The 20,104-nt window shown below is 33.2% G+C and overlaps 1 protein-coding gene across 1 annotated transcript; it reads right to left on the reverse strand.

Moving 5' to 3' along the window:
* Positions 1-7,222: 7,222 nt before the first annotated feature.
* Positions 7,223-17,435, reverse strand: LOC123564087 (E3 ubiquitin-protein ligase RING2-like). Its single transcript, XM_045357383.2, has 4 exons — positions 16,995-17,435; positions 9,190-9,506; positions 8,620-8,679; positions 7,223-8,137 (listed from the first exon to the last, which is right to left on the reverse strand). Exons 1-4 carry the CDS (start codon positions 17,408-17,410, stop codon positions 7,941-7,943), a joined length of 990 nt encoding a protein of 329 aa, XP_045213318.2. The 5' UTR covers positions 17,411-17,435; the 3' UTR covers positions 7,223-7,940.
* Between the last annotated feature and the right edge of the window lie 2,669 nt (positions 17,436-20,104).

Genomic DNA, 20,104 nt, shown 5'->3' on the forward strand with positions numbered 1-20,104 from the left:
TTGAAAAAAAAAAAATTTTTTAAATTTTTTTAAAAAAAAAAAAAAAGGGGAAAAAAAAAACCTTTAAAAAAATTTTTTTTTTTTTAAAAAAACCCAAAAAAAAAAAAGGGGTTAAAAAAAAAAAAAAAATTTTTTTTTTTTAAAAATTGAAAAAAAAAAAAAAATTTTGGGGTTTTTTTTTTAAAAAAAAAAAAAAAGGGTTTTTGGGGGGGGGAAAAAAAACCCCCAAAAAAAAGGGAAAAATTTTTTAAAAAATTTAAAAACCCCTTTTAAAAAAAAGGGGGTTTTTTTTTTTTTTTCCCCCCCCCCCCCCCCTTTTTTAAAAAAAAAAAAAATTTTTAAATTCCAATAAAAAAATTTAAAAAACCCAAAAAATTTAATTAAAAAATTTAAAAAAAAAAAAAAAATTTTTTAAAACCCCCCAAAAAAAAGGGGAAAAAAAAAAATTTTAAACTTTTTCAAATTTTTTTTTAAAAAAAATTTTAAAAAAAAAAAAAAAAAAAAAAAATTTTAAAAAAAAAAAAGGGCCCCAAAAAAAAAAAAAAAAAAAAAAAAACCCCAAAAAAAAAAACCAAAAAAAAAAAAAATTTTTTTCCCCCAAAATTTTTAAAAAAAAAAAAAAATTTTTTAAAAAAAAGGGAAATTTTTTTTTTAAAAAAAAAAATTTTTTTTCCCAAAAACCCCCCCCCCCCCCCCCCGGGAAAAAAAAAAAATTTTTTAAAAAAAAAAAAATTTTTTTTTCCCCCCCCCAAAAAAAAAAAAATAAATGAAAAAAAAAATTTTTTTTAAATTTTTTTAAAAAAATTTTTTTTTAAAAATTTTTAAAAAACCCAATTTTTTTTTTTTTAAAAAAAAAAAAAAGGGGGGTTTTTTTTTTTTAAAAAATTTAATTTTTTTTTTCCCTTCAAACCCTTTGAAAAAATTTTCCCTTTTTTAAAATTTTTTTAAAAAAAAAAAAAAAAATTTTTAAATTTTCCCTTTTTTTTTTTTCTTTTTTCCCCCCCCCAAAAATTTTTTTTTCCCCCCTTTTCCCCCAATTTTTAAAAAAAATTTTTTTAAAAATTTTTTTTTTGGTTTTTTTTTTCCCCCCTTTTTTTTTTTTGGGGCCCCCCAAAATTTGGGTTTTTGGTTTTAAAACCCCCCCTTTAAAAAAAATTTTTTAAATTTTTTCCCTTTCTAAAAAAAAAAAAAAAAAAATTTTTTTTAATTTTTTAAATTTCCCAAAAAAACCCCAAAAAAAGGTTTTTTTAAAATTTACAAAAAAAAGGGCCCCCCCCCAAAAAAAACCCTTTTCCCCTTTTTTTTTCAAAAAAAAAACCAAAAAAAAAAAATTTTTAAAACTTTTTAAAAAAAACCCAAAAAAACCCCCCCCAAAAAACCCTTTTTTAAAAAAAAAAAACCCCCCCAAAAAAAACCCCAAAAACCCCCCCCCCCCAAAAAATTTTTTTTAAAAAAAAAAATTTAAAAATTTCCCAAAAAAAAAAAAATTTTTTAAAAAAAAAAACCTTTAAAAAATTTTTAAAAAAACCCCCAAAATTTTTTTTTAAAAAAAATTTTGTTTTTTTTTAAAAATTTCCCCCCAAAAAAAAAATTTTCCCCCTTTTTTTTTTAAAAAAAAAAAAAGGGGTTTCTCCCTTTTTTTTCCCCCCCCCCCCCCAAAAAAAAATTTTTTTTTTTAAAAAAACCCCCTTTTTTAAAAAAAATTTTAAAAACCCCCCAACCCCCCCCCCCCCCTTTTTTTTTTTTTTTTTTTTTAAAAAAAAAAAACCCCCCCCTTTTTTGGGGGGTTTTTTTTTTTTTTAAATTTTTTTTTAAAATTTTAAAATTCCCAAAAAAAAAATTTCCAAAAAAACCTTTTGGGGGAAAAATTTTTAACCAAAAAAAAACCCCTTTTACAATTTTTTTTCCCCCCAAAACAAAAAAAAAATTTTAAAATTAAAAAAATTTTTTTAAAAAAAAAAATTTTTTTTTTTTTTAAAAACCTTTAAACCCTTTTTAAAAACATTTCAAATTTTTTTGGGAAAAAAATTTTTTAAAAATTAAAAAAAAACCCTTTTAAATTACTCCCACCCCCAAAAATTTTAAAAAAAAAAAAATTTAAAAACCCAAATTAAAAAAATTTTCCCAAAATTTTTAAAAAAATTTAAAAAAAAAATTTTAAATTTTTTTTTTTTTAAAAATTTTTTTTAAAAAAAAATTTTTTTAAAACCTTAAAAAAATTCCCGGGCCCCCCCTTTTTTTTTTTAAAAAATTTTTTTTTAAATTTCTAAAAAAAAAAAATTTTTTAAAAAATTTAAAAACCCCCCTTTAAAAAAAAAAAAAAAAAACCCAAATTAAAAAAAAAAAAACCTTTTTAATTTTTTTTTTAAATTCTAAAAAATTTTAATTTTTTTTTTTAAAATTTTTTTTTCCCAATTTTTTTAAAAAAAAAAAAATTTTTCCCCCCAAAAAAAATTCCCCCCCTTTTTTTTTTTAAAAAAAAATTTAAAAAAAAAAAAGTGTGTAAAAAACCCCCTTTTTAAAGGGGAAAACCCCAATTTTTCCCCTTTTAAAAAAAACCCCCCTTTTTTTTGGGGGGTTCATTGTTTCACATTTCTCAAAAAAAATTTTTTAAAAACCGTTTGACAGCCATTATTTGACATTCAGCATTTGGAAAACATTTTCATTCACTACTTGTCATTTAGCATTTGGCAAATATCATGGCGGCACCCCCCTTCCATAAATTTCCCCAACCCGTCAACCAAAAAGATCGCCGACGGGGTTTATTTAAATTTTGCATTAGACCAGCGCCCATTCCTACTGCACACACGAAGTAAAAACACTAATACAATGAATTCATGTAAATTCTAAATTATATATTTTTTTAAATAACTTACAAACGGGATTTGTTTTTTTTCAGACAAAAGCCGCTCCGCCATTTGCCCTAAAAAGTCTGGCTTCCCGAACGTTGCAAAGGTTTTCCCCCGAACGTGTCCCCAAGTTTGCCGTTTCCGTTTTTTTAACTGTTTTGCAACTTTTTTTTTACGCCAAAACTTTCCTTTGGGAAATTTTTTAACATCTTTTCCCGCAACAAGGAACTTTTTCCCAGCAGGGGAAAGGGGCGATCGGGACAACGCTTACTCGAAAACAAAAAGCTAAAAAAATTTTGATTTCCTCGGCCCGCACCCTTTTCTTTGCCTCCAAAATGGGCCCGTTTTTTTTTCGTGGCGAGGGGAAACTGGATTTCGATATTGGCACACACCCTTTTTTCCCGAGAAGACAATCCTTCCAATTTTTTTACCGATACCGTTGTGTTATTTCCCCGGTAAAAAAAGTTGGGGATGATTTCCAACCGCACAGTACGGCTCGGCCCGGGATAGCTGCTCAAGGAAAACACTTACTCTTTTAAGAATATATTAATACAAAACTGTAAGTTTGAAATTTTGTTTTATCCCATCTATGTTAAAAGAAGTAATTTTTTTGTTGGGTTTTTCTGCATGTAAATGTTTTTTTTGTGTTTTCGGAGTGGAAATTTTTAAACATTTTTGCCAAACAATTCAATACTGCTTACACGGAATGTTACAAATACAATCTCGGTGGAAATTTGTTTCCCCAAAATTAAACAGTTCATTTTAATTTAAAACCCCTTTATGACCCTCCTCAAGAAAATTTTAAAAACAAAGGGAAAAAAGAGAAACAAAAAGTGGTAAGGGGTCCCGAGTGGAGTCTTTCGTCCAAAAAGCTCTGGGCAAGTCCGGGGGGACTAAAACAAAGGGGATGTCGATTAAAAAACGAAAAAAATAAACAGTTCCTAATTATTTTTGTTAAAAAAAAAAATTTTATTTGAAGTCCCTTTAAACTTTCGTTTTAAAGACAACAGCAAAAAAAAACTTTTTAAATACTTTTTGAAATTTAATTTTTATGCGGCAATGATGTTTAAGGTTTAGAAATATTCATCCGCATTTGGAACTGTTTTTAATCACCATCTTGTAAAACTGGGTTTTAAAACGTTTGTTTTTTTTGTGTTTTAAAACATCGGACATTTTTACTTCAACAAACTGACGGTTTTCTTTTTTAAAATTTTAATATACGCATTAAACAAAATTACAAAAAAAGAGACATTCTAAAAGTTTTTCCATTGGGTAAAATGCATGCTAAAAAAAAATTTTTTTATTTGGGGGTTTTAAACGGCGCACCCAAAACATTTTTGGTTTTAAAAATGGCGCCGAAAAGGGCTACAAAATTTTGGTTCCACAAACTCAATTTACAATCCCCAATAAAAACGGAAAGGGATCGAAACAAAATTTGCATACCCGCTGGAAAACACAGAGTTACTGCAAAACCCAAAATGTTTAAAAAACCCCATTAGCCCTCTTACGATCATGCAAAAAGGGGAAAGGAAGTGGGTTTAAATCTTTTCATAATAGGGCTTCCCCGAACAAAATGGGCGCATGCAAAAAAGATTTTTTTTTTTAAAAGCAAATGCAAAACAAAACCCTTGTTGCAGATTACAAAAGTGGTCTTAAAATACTGAATAAAGCATAAAGGAAAAACACAGCAATCATTAAAGACATTTTCTATAATTTGCTGTTTTTTTAAAATACTGTTCAAATCAGGGAACAAAATTCGCATATTTAGGGAAAAAAATCTTTTTTTAAAAAAACCTAAAAACCTTTTTGGGTAGCCGTCGGTTTGGTAATCCCCACTAAAACTGTAAAATTTTACAGTGGCCCAAAAACTGACCATAACCGATTCTCGGTGCACTAAATTTCTTTAACCTGGGGCCTTTTGATTACCAAAAAAAAATTTTTCCCAGTGCCCCTATACCTTGACAGGGGCCATCTTTAAACCCAAAAACACTTATCGAGAAAATTAAAGACCTTGACAGGGGCACTACCCGACCATAGACAATTCTCAGTGCACTAAGACCTTTAAAGGGACCATCTATTGACCACTGGGAATTCTCAAAAAAGCACTATGAAACCCTTTACAGTGGCCATCATTGAAAACCCCAAACAAAAAATCGAGGCACAATAACCATGACAAAGCCAACAAAGACCATAACAATTCACGGTGCCCCTGTAACCTAGGGGGCGCCTCTACTGACAAAAGACATTCTCGGGGCACCCGCAACCTTTTCGGGGGCCCATCTTCTGACCATAAAAATTCTCCCTTTGGGAAAAAGTAATTTTAAAGGGGCCATATAACTGACAAAAAACAAAATTTTCGATGCACTAAAGACCTTTTACAGGGGCCATTTTAAATTGGGCCCTTTGCCAAAATTTTCGCGGGCAAATATTACCTTTGAAAAACCAAACTAAATTTACCATAGACAATTTTCGGTGCACAGTAACCTTGACGGCCCCCCATTTTAAAAGACCAAACAAATTTTTCGATTCACTATGGGCCTTTGAAAAAAGGGGCCATCAAATTTAAACCCTAGGCAAAATTTTCCCGGGGGCAACTGTAACCCCTTGGGCAGGGGGGCCCCTATACGAAACCCTTAAACAAATTTTTCGAAATGCACAAAAATCTTTACGGGGGAATCTAACTGGGCCAAAACAAATTTTCGAGTGCAAATATGAAACCTTTACCGGGGCCATCCTGAAACCCTAAAACCCTTTTTTCCCCCCATGGAAATAAATTTTCCCTTTACGGGGCCAAAACAACCCGCCAAAGACAAATTTACCCAAATGCACTATGGACCTAGACAAAGGGGCCAATTTTTCTGCCCCCAAAACAATTGTCGATGCAAATAAAATCTTGACAGGGGGGCCCCTCTTCCCGACCATAACAAATTTTTGATTCCTATAAACCTTGACAGGGGGGCCCTCATTTACCATAAAACAATTCTCGAGTGCACTGGAACCTTTATAGGGGTCAACTTTCTGACTATAAAACATTTTCTCGAGCGCTCCGTTTATTTATAGGGGGGCATCAAATGAAAATAACAAAAATTTTCGGTTTCTAGTTACCCTTGAATAGGGGTCCCTCTACTGAATACAAAATTCTCGATTTTACTGAAAACCCTTTACATTCGCCATCCCCAAATTTACCACAAGACATTTTTTTCGAGTGCAAAAGGAAAAAACCTTGACCCGGGGCCCTCTAAAATGACAAAAGGAAAAGGGGGGAAAAATTTTACCCAAAAATTTAATCTAAATTTTTGGGTTTTTGCCCGGAAAAACATTTTGTTTAAAAAATTTTTGCTTTAATACATTCTTCTCAATCATAAAAGTTTTTTTACGAAATTCAGCCCTTTCAGCTGCATGCTAAACTTTAACAAAATCTTGTGTAATGTTTAAATCCAATGTATGCAATGGTAAGTGAGATATGAACTTGCACAAAAAACCTTAACCAAAGCTGGCGACAACAATGACTATGATGACTGGTTGCGTCGCATAGCTCTCCCTATTGTTCAAATAATTGAGCTAAATTTTTTTTCTACAACAAAAGAAAGTATCTTACTTCACATCTTATAGATAACAGTAAATAATCTGACTTATCTATGCTAAATAAATAATCAGCAGTATGTAAATGACATCATAAATACTAAAATAGCTGCTTCAATGGATAGCCATTTTCTTAAAATTTCTGCTATATCCGTCTCCAATTTAAAGACAACGGAGAATAATGACCCTTCAGGAACTATTGAGGCAGAGGAAAGTAGAACTAACAATGGTCCAAAAGCCAGATGGGTCACTCCTTCACCTGAACAATACCTGTAAGGGGCGTGCCATTAGTCAAACTTGATCACTCAGCCAGGGGGGGGGGGGGGGTCCCACCTTTTTACTACTTTATGACTGAATACTTTTTTTAAGAGATTTGCTAATCTCTAGGTAAAATAGAATCTGAATAGTGGAAGAATGAATATGTTATAAAAAGGAAAACTTACAAGAAAGCCTCATCTACTTATTCTGAACAATTACATGTAAGCAAATGTTATAAGAACTAAACAAAATTTTATGAAGTGTAAAGAATAAAATCAACACTCAACATGAGGGGAGGTAACCAAGAGAAACCTGAATGAAGTCTTACCAGTGAGGGGAGGTAACCGAGAAAACCCTTTGTGAAGTTTTACCTGTGTCCAAACTCAAATGTAATGGTAACTGTAAAAGCTTGCCAGGAAATAAAGATACTTCAAATGTTTAAATATTAGCAGTAATGTCATTTTCAAAGTACTAGCAAGAACTTGTTTTACTATATCTAAATCACGTATCAAGAAAATACAAAATACAGAAAGTTTTCTTTCCACTGATTTTATTACAGTATATGGAACATGAGTTACACGTTTTCTGCTCAATTCTGCTCACTACAGAGCATATTCATACAAACTATACACCAACAGTACCACAGTGTTACACAGACAATGTCACAAAGCATCTGATTTGAATCGTGTACACAAACATGGTCAATGTCACAAAGCACCTGTCTTGCATTGTATACATCAACACTGTCAATGTCACAAAGCATCTGACTTGTATCGTTCACATCAACACTGTCAATGTCACAAAGCATCTGCTTTGTATCGTACACTTTTGTATACATCAACCCAGTCTTGTCACAAATCATCTGACATGTATCGTTCACATCAACACAGACAATGTCACAAAGCCTCTGTTTTGTATCATTAACACTGCAGGAACCGAAGCATTTTATTTTTGGTATGCTTAATTCAACATATTCACTTTGTAGCTGAATCTTTATTAGTATTAATTATTCACATAAATGTTGACAATAAAAGCACACACTGAAGTGATGTATAACATGGCACAAGCATCAATAACTGTTTAGACATATTCCAACATTTGCTATATACAGAGTTCCATCTCTCTCGTATTAAATACATGTACATCTCTCTGCTGATATCAAATGCATGTACAAAGCTATGTACAGGGTCTCCTATCTGAAGCACTAGTCCAATGTGCAACTGATTTAACAATACTGTTTCAATGCAGTCTTCATTTCTCGTTGCCTTTTTTAACAGGAGATTCTGCAGATATTTTCTGTCTTGCGTAAAACATTTCAAGAGGTTTATTAACATTCCAATATTTGTCATTCACTTGTTCAAGTGTCATACACCCTGGCAGGGGGGTGTAATTATTTGCACCATTGTAAATAAAGATGGCATATTTGCTTTCATCAGCTGATGAAGGATCTGAAAAAAAGTTTAAAAGTGGCACATGAAAGTTTAACTTTGAGTGAATTTAGAAAATGAATGTGGAAGTACCAGTATTAAAGTGTGCATAGCCCTGCAATGTTGGTAATATATGAAAATGTTGAAAGTATGCCAAGGCATGCTATGTTTGTAATATACAGACATTTTACAAGTGTGCCCAGGCCTGAAATGTTTGTAATATATTGACAAGTTTAAAATGTGCCCACGGCAGCAATGTTTGTAATATATGGACAAGTTTAAAATGTGCCCACGACAGCAATGTTTGTAATATCTGGCCATGTTCAAAATGCATCCAGGCCTGCTATGTTTGTAATACTAGTATATGGACATACTGAAAGTGTACATTTATAAACAGCAACCATACCCCAACTGTTGCTAAACTCAGACGGACTAAAAGAAGAAAAGGGCTTAAAGAAGAAAATAAAAAGGAATAGTTTCAGATAAAAAAAGATTCAACAAACCTGCATCATTCTGTACCTCCAGAGACAATCTGATAGCCAAATACTTTGACAGATGGTCCACTACAAAAAACAAAGCATTCAAAGAATCAAACAAGAAACAAAACCTGTGTCACTTACTGGTACATGAAGTTGTCAGTGTATGTTATCTTACATTGCTACTCTACACAAGCAGAAGCTAAAGCATAATGAATTATTTTGAGGTTTTTTTCTTATGAAATAACTACACTGGCAGATGTATGCTTAGTATATCTCATGTGCAAGTATGTAAGGCAAATTTCTCTAACACAAGTGTTATAATATTGTTTCAGATCAAACTGACGTAGATGAGGATACAAGCTGCAAAAATCAAGGCTTTTAAGTACAAGAAATATGATCTGCTTTACTGAGGGAAACAAATTTAAACAAGATTCATAAAGCTTTGTCCGCAAAACTGCAAAAATGTAGATACACACGTATTTAATTGTCAAAATTCAACCAACATTTCAACATTATGTACAATATAAGCAAATTTATATTTTAAAGTAAAAGTTTTTAAGAACGAAGTAAAATCCTCTACGCAGGTGCACTAACCTGTAGCATTTGCTGTAGTTTTGATATATCTTGATTCATCACTCCTTTCAGCACCTTCTTTTGGGTATGGTTTAAATACAAGTTCAATCTCATTCAGTTGTGGTACAACATCTGGCTGACTTGACTCTGGTAAACCATCAAGGAGAGAATTCTCTGTACTGGAATCATCTGAGAACTGTTTGATTTTCTTTCTTGGAGTGTTGTCATTAGATGTACATGAACCAGTATCATTTCTCAGTACCAAATCTGTGTCCGAAGCTTGCTTACGAACCCTCTGTGCTCTGTTTAATGCTTGCTGCCTCAGACCTTCTTCAATACTGAAAACATTTCAAATAAAAACTGATGTCAGAGGAAACAGCACACTGTACTATTACATTGCTCAATAGTGACATGGGGCTTATCTGCAAAAACTAGAGCTATCATTGTTGTGACAAAAACACCTCAATGGATGAGGATTTCGGAAAACAATTTAATTTTGAGTAAAGTCCACTTAGTATTAACAGAGTGAAAGTACATCAAAACATTAACCTGAATTTCTAAGTATGAAAGAAACTTATATCATTAAACATTTCAGCTAGAATAATGCACTTTAAGTCGCCTGACATGGATGATGTTGTGCAACTACTGTTTCAAGTTTGAATCAAATCCGTTTATCAATAACTGAGGAGGAGTAAAAGTGCATGACAGTCGTGCAGATAAAGAAAATTATCATAAGGACTATAGTGCGGATAGCCTCGGCTAAGTGTCACGGTATAGGACATGTAAAAGGGCACAGAATATGCAATTCAACCAGTTAAAACTATTTGCAAATGCAACAATGCTATTTCCATGCCACATTTAGACTGAAACAGGTGAGGTATCATCATAAAACATAACACAATGTGTTCACAGTGTTTTTTAGACATGAAGAACAAACAGCCAAATGATCTGCAGAGCTATGTTTTTGCCAAAATTGTGAAGAGGCCTGGGCCTGGTCATTTTCATCATTTTGTGAAAAATAGTGCAGTAAATGGAAAATTGTAAAAAAAAATTTGAGCAAATTTACAAAAATTGTATGAATCTTACATATAATAAAGAGAAAATGGCTTTTAAATATTAACTTATGGACTTAGTTTCTATTTTTTCTTCTTTAACACCGAAGGAAATTAATCCTGTTGCTGTTACTTGACAATGAAGTTTATCGGAACATAAACAATGATAACTTGTGAAATCACCCCAGATTGTGAATTTTTTCCCACCGCTAACTGAGCTAAAGCCCTTGTCCTAGTTATGTAGCCTTGCCTAAATATGTAGACTATGATGGCAAACGGCTAAAACAAGATCAGATAGGGAATTTATGTTGCAATTTTGCCAAAAAAATAAAGTTTTTCAAATCCTCATTTTTTCAGCCCATGTCATGGTCTAATATACCAGGGACCAAATACCAAAATCTTTTTGACTAGGACTGTCTGCTATAAAATTTACAAGGCAGCAATTATATGAGGGTAGCAGAGTCACGGACACTACAAACACAAGGCATAACAATGTGTAATTTATGGAAAACACTGAAGTAAAGATTCATTTTGACTGTAACTTGCTTAAACAAGTACAATTTATCAAGTTTAATTCGAAAACCACTCCATAGAAGACATCATTGTGTTAATATTTACATAAGAAGTATGATTATAATAACACAAATTGTTCATTAAACTTTTCAAATTCTTTTATTTTAACAGAACAGCTGACAATGATAGGAAAACTACTTCAGTTCACAAACAAGACATTGTGCTTTTATGCAAAACAGATGCTCAGGACTAAAAGTTAATGAGTTTTGAAAATAAATTGGTTCATTAAGACGTTTTAAAATGTCTACGGACACTACAAAACATGTTACATGATTTGATGATGATTCCAACAATGCTGTTGCAATATACAGAGAAAGTTATGTAATGACTAACTAAAGTAAGGTTTACACAATCATAACTAGAGCTATCACTAAAGGTGATGAATGTACCCCCCGCATGCACTGACACAGTACATTGCAATTTGACGCACACAAGATTGCATAATTATGTGGACTGTATGTATATAGACTGTATGTATACAGTATAGTAACAAAAAACAAAGTCCCATAACTATGCAGAATATTTATCTAAAAGAATGTAACATGCACCATGCACAACTAGGGTTGGTACTGATCACTTGTGTGAAGTTTCATTAAATTGTGTGCAAGGGTTTGGTAGATTAGGCACGCACATATGCAGACTGTATGTACATAGTATGTTAACAAGAAACAAAGTCCCATAACTCTGCAATTTTTGTCGCTGAAAGAACTTAACATGCCCCATGCACAACTACTGTTGGTACTGATCACTTGTGTGAAGTTTCATTAAATTGTGTCAAGGGGATGAGGAGAGATGGTGCGCACAAGATTGTGTCTATGTATATAGTATAGTAACAAAAAACAAAGTCCCATAACTCTGCAAATTTTTTTTCTGAAAGAACCTAACATACCCCATGCACAACTACTGTTGTTACTGATCACTTGTGTGAAGTTTCATTAAATTGTGTCAAGGGGATGAGGAGAGATGGTGCGCACAAGATTGTGTCTATGTATATAGTATAGTAACAAAAAAACGAAGTCCCATAACTCTGCAATTTTTTTTCTGAAAGAACCTAACATACCCCATGCACAACTACTGTTGTTACTGATCACTTGTGTGAAGTTTCATTAAATTGTGTCAAGGGGATGAGGAGAGATGGTGCGGACAAGATTGTGTCTATGTATATAGTATAGTAACAAAAAAAACAAAGTCCCATAACTCTGCAATTTTTTTTTCTAAAAGAACCTAACATGCCCCATGCACAACTACTGTTGTTACTGATCACTTGTGTGACGTTTCATTAAATTCTGTCAAGGGGATAAGGAGAGATGGTGCGCACAAGATTGCGTCTACGGACAGACGGCCAGACGGACAGACAGACAGACAACCTGAAACCAGTATACCCCCCCTTACAACTTTGTTGTCGGGGGGTACAAAAATACAACTGATGTGAATGTTTCTTTTTTTATGGTTACATATTTCCAAAACCTGAGTCAAAAATTTTTTCTCATGGTGTTTCTTAAGTAGAAAATGTATATCTAACCTCTATCCTGGCATAAAATGTATAAAGATTTTGCATAAAAAGCACAATCTTGTAGCCACAAACAAATGCTTAACATTTTAAACATTTTAAATATCATTAACTTGTCTTAAAGAATCACTGTTATAACATCTACGGACACTACAGAAATTCATACTGTGTCTAAACCTTAGTTTCACCATCATTTTAACCTTTTTGTTACAATTTAGTTTAGAAAATTTACTTTCAAACAGCCATTCTTAGAAAACTATTGAATTATTCACAGCTATGAAATCTTTTGTTGAAAATGTCCACTCATTAAGAATAAAAATATTAACTATTTGAGACAAAAACTTGTATTCCAAACAGTTTGTACTAACAAATTAACTCAACAACACAACAAAAACCCTACCTCAATCAACCTTGAACAAATAGCAAACAATTTGAAAAAAATAACACATGTGACAGTTCGATGAACCAATATAGTTGTCCATTCTACGGACACTACATACTAGTGCATGAGTATTTACCAGACTGTAATAACAGTAACACAAGTTTAAGCTTCCAGTGAACTATGATATGTTTTGAATACACTTAGAAACAAAATCTTTTAATAGGAAAATTTGAAAAAAAAATACACAAAATTTGATACAAAATTGTATTCCGATGTGGTTTTGCTGGTTACCTTAAACACACACAATATCACACAGTCACACACGTAGACAGACAGACAGAAAGAAACACAGGTACATACAACGCTAAAATAAGTCTTAACAGTTTTTGTCCCGAATTCGACTCTTTTTAGGCATAGCAGTCTACTCAGAATTGATAGCTTATGAGATTTTTAAGAAAGGTAATACTCATATCTAACCAATAAAATATAAATGCCTTAAAACACATCAATCAATTTTATGCATAAAATCGACCGGTAGTATTTCCTGGTCAATTTTTGTTAGGGTCAGATACTGCCAAAATAGAGCATAAACCAATGGGTGTTTACCATCTTTAACCACTGATAGAATAAACAAAGCGAAACGAAATACATTCCTTGTAGTAGTTAACACACGTACACAGAAATGAAGTCATAACGATTCAAAGACGTAAAAGATCTGGATTAGTTTTATTAGCTCGACTATTCATAGAATAGTAGAGCTATTGGACTCGCCATGCGTCGGCGTCCGCATCCGTGCCCGCGTCCAGATTTGGTTAAGTTTTTGTATGTAAGCTGGTATCTCAGCAACCACTTGTGGGAATGGATTGAAACTTCACACACTTATTCACTGTGATAAACTGACTTACACTGCACATGTTCCATAACTCTGTTTTGCTTTTTTACAAAATTATGCCCCTTTTTTGACTTAGAAATTTTTGGTTAACGTTTTGTATGTAAGCTGATATATCTCAGTAACCACTTGTGGGAATGGATTGAAACTTCACACACTTATTTACTGTGATAAACTGACTTACACTGCACAGGTTCCATAACTCTATTTTGCTTTTTTTACAAAATTATGCCCCTTTTTCGACTTAGAATTTTTTGGTTAAGGTTTTGTATGTAAGCTGGTATCTCAGTACTCACCAATGGGAATGGATTGAAACTTCACACACTTGTTCACTATCATAATCTGACATGCATAAAGCAGGTCCCATAACTTCATTTTGCTTTTTTACAAAATTATGCCCCTTTTTCAACATAGAAATTTTTGGTTAAGTTTTTGTATGTACATGTAAGCTGGTATCTCAGTATCCACTAATAGGAAAGGATTGAAACTTCACACACTGGTTCACTGCAATGATATGACATGCATTGCAAAGGGTCAATAACTCAACTTCGCATTTTACAAAGTTATGCACCTTTTTCTACGTAGGAGTTTTGGGTTAAATTCTTATATGTAAGCTGTCAGTACCCACTAATGGGAATGGATTGAAACTTCATACACTTGTCCACTGTCATGAGCTGATAAGCACTATGCAGGTTCCATTACCGAATTTTACTTTTTTACTAAATTATGCCCCTTTTTCGACTTTGTATTCATTCAAGCGACAAGGCTGTTGAATAGTCAAGCATTGCTGTCCTCCGACAGCTCTTGTTTAAGAAATAATTTATAGTAAAAGAGTTTTTAAACACTATGCACAATGGACGTTTATACGTCGGGCGTAATAATTTAATGAGGGCGCAGTCTATTAGAGATTGTGTACATATCATGCATTCTTGTAGTGTCCGTAGACCAAGTGACAATATAAAAAATCGCTCTGTTAAGAGATCAAGTGTGGTTAAATGTACATTATAGTTTGTCGATTCATATTGGATAGTTATACTGTATGTAAATAACGCAATCTGGCTAAAGTACACTTAGTGAAACTCGTTTTATAGCTTGCTAAAGTTCATTTTCACTTGAAAAGATAGACAAAAACATATTTTTCTAAAATACTCTGAAAGATGAGTTTTATCTCTTTGGAATCAGTATATCCTTACAAAAACATCAATAATAACCCAAGCTCATTGATTATGTACTGGTTTTAAGAAAATTATCTACAGTTAAATTATTGATCTACGGACACTACTGTCTACGGACAAATTTCTGTTGCTTCCCAACAAATAACCAGTCGCAGAAGCAGAAAGATGTTTAGTTCTGCTAATTCTCTGAGACAGTCTCAAATAGAAAATAATACAAAATAGTAAATATTATTCGTGGGTCTTACAATTTACATATTGCAAACATTGATCTACGAACACTACGAAAAAGTCATGTTACTAAATTATGACTCAATTTTTTTCATTTGGACCTGAAGCAAAATCTTTATATTCAGAGTTGTATATCAGCAACAGCACACACTACCATACTGTATCTGGCATATCACTGTTGCCTTTGTAATAGGGGGATAGAGACAGACCTTCAAAAACCAAAAAAACATAACGAAGGCATGTTTTCGTATTTTTTTAATTAAAACTCAATTCCTTCACTGATAAAGAAATAATTTGACTTTCTTTAATTTGAAATGCCACATTTTAAGTCTGTTATTGCCAATTCACATTAATGTAATACTGCTTTGATCACTTGCTTGCTAAAATTTGCCATTTTTTATTTGCAACACCATAACGATGAAAAAACACCATTTTTTGACCATATTATCTTTAACAGTGTGCAAGAAATTGCAGGAAAGTATGTAATGTTATACATCTTAAGAAAGCCCAAAACCTGTACTTTTACATGCACAGAGTACTTATTCCCTATCTGTCAACAGTAAGGAATGCCATCACCATAACATGGGCCCATTTCATTTTCCCTATCTCATATCTGATCTTGTTTTAGCCGAAACAAGTGGTCAAAGTTTCAAAGTCATAGGACAAACAGGTTAGGCAAAATATGGACTGGTAAGAAAAAAACTGATTTCCAAGTCCAAAAAGGGCCATAATTCAGTCAAAATAGTTGACAGAGTTATGTACTCTTTCCTACAGATGGGAATCATGATGACAAAAAAGTGTTCTACGTTTCAAAGCCACAGGTCAAATAGTTTTGACAAAACATGGTCTAGTATGAAATCTGAACCAATTTCCAAGTCCAAAAAGGGCCATAGTTCAGCCAAAATCCTTGACAGAGTTATGTACCTTGCCTACATGTAGAAATCATGACGATAAACAATTGTTCAAACTTTCAAAGCCACATGTCAAATAGTTTGACAAAACACTGAATGACTTGCACAAAAATTGTACCAATTTCCAAGTCCAAAAAGGGCCATAATTCAGCCAAAATAGTTGACAGAGTTATGTACTCTTGCCTACAGATAGACACTGTTATAATAAACAAGTGGTAAAAGTTTCAAAGCCATATGTCAAACACTTTACACAAATGTGAACTGGTACGAAAATCTTAACCAAGATTTCTAAGCTAAAAGGGGCCATAATTCAGCCAAAATCCTTGATGGAGTTATGTGCTCTTGCCTAAAACTGGACAAGGTGATGGTATACATGTGTTGAACGTTTCAAAGCTTTATCTCAAAAGACTTTGTCAAAATGTGGACTGGTACGAAAAACTTAACCAAGGTGTGACGCCGACGCCAAGGTGAGTAGGATAGTTCTACTTATTCTTCAAATAGTCAAGCTAAAAACAATGAACAAAGAGCTTTGCCAGCTATGTCAATCTTATTCTTACTAATAAAGTCCGACAGTTTGAAACTTTTTCCGCAACATCAATTTCTCTGTCCATCCAAGCCCATGCTAATTTGTTTTTAACACCGCTTTCTAATCCGTACTTCGTCACACTTAATGTTTTGTATGACGTTTTGGCGGATTGTTTATTTATCTTTAACATATTCTATTAAATTCTTTATAGTTTTTTTGATAATTTTCACTTCCGCAAAAATATTTGACTTGTTTACAACATTGTACATAGTTAATATTTTCTGTGAGTACTGAAACGCGGACCAGTTGAGCATCTGCACGAAGGGAAAGAACTCTAAATTTAAAGAGTTGTTTCCCTTCACACAGGTGCTTGACAAGCGTAAAATAACGAAGATATCGCTATTCGCAGTGTCCGATAAATTTATAATTTTGCTGGTAGCCCACTGGGCGGCCAAGGGTACCCACCCCTCTCGAATTTACTACTTGTATTTACAACGATCTCAGAAATAGTCCCGGGTCTCGTAAAAACCATGGAAATTTCTCATCTCTGTAATATTTTGATCTTAAAATTTTATTGTACCTGTGTGTAAGAGCAGCTGTACTATGGTGTTTATTTAACTTTGCCAAAACCCTCTCTTGATGAGCTTCATATTCATCTCGGCTGGGATAAATTTTGGAGATAAGAGCATCGAAGTTGGGGTCTGGTCTGAGCGATCTTTTGGACACTAATTTCTTCCTACATGTCGGGCATTCTTTGTTTCCGCTTCTCAAAGCCGTTATGATGCAGTCTTGGCAAAACCGATGCAAACATTCTTTTGTTGTCATTGTGTTTTTTAACATGTCGAGACATATTGGACACATAAGTTCGCTATGTAGGCTTCGAGGGGAAACTGCTATCTCAGTATTGTCAGTTATTGCCTCTTGTGGAGTTCTGTGAAGTTCGTAAAGACTTAATTCCCAGGTTTGAGTCGGTGCGTGAGGGGTTTCATTCGCCATTTTGGAAATTTTGATTTTTAATATATTTGCGAATAAAAGAGACGCTCACTGTCGATGTCATCTAGGGACGACAAAAGACACATCTGGTAGTCATATTTGTCTGGTGTATCCTACAACGAAAGGAATAATAACATAATTTTGAACTGAGCAGAATATGCTTTATATGTTTAACTTTCAAAGGTAAAGGTAAGCTTTATTCAACGTCGCATGATATAATCCAACCTACAACATGAGCTACAAAGTTCTTGTGCGACAAACTTGGTATCCAGTAACAGATACTTACCTCTGCTTATTTTACCTCCTGGTACAACCCTTTCAATGCTGAGTGCCAAGCAAGGGAGCTATCAGTACCAGTTTTCACGTCTTTGGTATGACGCGGCCGGGGATCGAATCCCAGACCTCCCGCACACAAAGCAATTTCTTTCTTTCAGTATTGTCTGAGTGAACTTACCATAGGCCTACTAAATCATTTAATATTTCATACATTTATATTGCAAATATTCTACAATTTGCCTACTTTAAATTCATTTCGACTCAAGTCAAGTCAAATGCGTTGTTTTCGCATCAATCGTCATTAAATGGATGAAACTATACATACTTGATTTTGTTAGCAGAACTTCATGAGAGAAAACTCATTTGCATTTAACACAGGATCGGTCAGCAATTTCTAAATATTATGTAAGTCTAATATTTTGAGCTCGTCAGCATTTTCTAGCGATATAAGATATATGGAAAATTGCTGATTAGGCAGAATCAGACGAAAACACCATTTGATTTGACTTGCGTCAAAATAAATTTAAAGTTTTAAGATACTTTGCATAATATGATGAAACAATTTGGTATGTACTATGTACAGGGCTATTCTAAAACATCTAAAAGATATATCCGTTCTCTAATAATGTTGTTATTCACACAAACAATAATGTCAATTTTACTTTAATATTTTGAATGTACTAAATTCAATTTTTATTACTTAAAAAAGAAACAGAAAAATCAACTTTTTACCAGCATAATTGACGACTGACTGTCGATGTTTGCTTCTCATCAAGCTCATACTTGAGCGCCTTTTCTAATATATATACAACATGTATTTATAATTTCTCGATCATATATTTCGCCAACCTCAAGGTCCAGTCGGGTCATACACCTTTGTGCATGTGCAATTGCGAAACACGATGTTAAAATTTGTAAAAACACTGTTATAATTTGAAAAAAAAAACGGAGGTTTTAAAAATAAGAATAAAAATGTGTCAACCTTAAAATACAAAATGTATTCAATATTAGGCTAACATTTACAGAGTCATTCTTTCAAGGAAATGTCTAGGGGTACGGATCCGTACCTCTAGAATCTGAATGTTAGGGGTTTTCTAGTGGTACGGACCTCCGTTTTTCTTGAGATTAAGGGTCGTTTACATTTCAATTTTTATTGAAATACCCCTAGACACTTCCTTCTTTCAAATACCAATAAAGTAAAATTGCGTTCTGTATATTCAAGGATCTGTTCCCTCAATATCCAAAAAGTTAGAAGAATGTAAGTGGCATTACTGAGCATAAAACGATGTGCAATCTGGTTTTCTGGGGAAATTCTCGCCTAAAAACTTTTGATTTTAAGGGCGTATTATTGCGTTCAAGGCACATTTCATGATATGAGCCGTGCCATGAGAAAACCAACTTAATGGCTTTGCGACCAGCATGGATCCAGACCAGCCTGCGCATCCACGCAGTCTGGTCAGGATCCATGCTGTTTGCTTTTAAAGCCTATTGCAATTGGTGAAACTGTTAGCGAACAGCATGAATCCTGACCAGACTGCGCGGATGCGCAGGCTGGTCTGGATCCATGCTGGTCGCAAAGCCACTATGTTGATTTTCCCATGGCACGGCTCATATATATAATCATTTTGCAATCATTTTCTTGAGGATTTTCAACGTCTGTCCAGTCTGATCCGAGCAAGCTAGTCCATGAAGAAACCCTCCGCCAATGTAGACAGCGAGGAGTCAACGTCGTCGGAAATAAATGTGTTATAGAAATATTACCAGATAATATAGGTGTTCTTGACCCTCTGACTCTGTCACAGTCTGGGCATTTACTCAAAATGTTATGTTTTGCTTAAGGCACACAAGGATAGAAACTCAATATCTATAGTATTTTGGTAGCTCCCATGTAGGGTGCTCACATCCCGAGTGAGTGCTGGTCATCGATTAAATTGAGATAGATTGTTTCACATTGATTAGTTTGCTAATAACCGATTATTTTAAAATCATTTGTGTTTTAATCAGTCGACAAGGAAGCCTATAGAAAAAAAAGATATACGTACACTTTAAGAATCTCTTAGATAATAATGCTTTACACTTAAAATCGATCAGTGGTGGTGAAAATCCTTTCACATTTCTGATACTATAATCCTTACACATCCTGCATGTACTAGTTCGAGGAACCATGGCAACCCGCTATTGTTTCAAATGACCATAAATAATATGTGTGCAATAAACAAAATAAAAAAAATTGTGAATGTGCTTTTTAACATGATAGTAATAATGATCGAAGTATCAAATTGATAATAAATCTGTACTTTTTATAAAACTATTTTCAGTGTACCAATCAAATGCATAAACATATTTTGTTGAGTACATCAGCATTAAATGCTGCACCAGTTAAACACTATAATTATACACTCATTAATATTTCTTTGATAG

This window comes from Mercenaria mercenaria, chromosome 2, assembly GCF_021730395.1.
Source record: "Mercenaria mercenaria strain notata chromosome 2, MADL_Memer_1, whole genome shotgun sequence".
Lineage (NCBI taxonomy): Eukaryota > Metazoa > Mollusca > Bivalvia > Venerida > Veneridae > Mercenaria > Mercenaria mercenaria.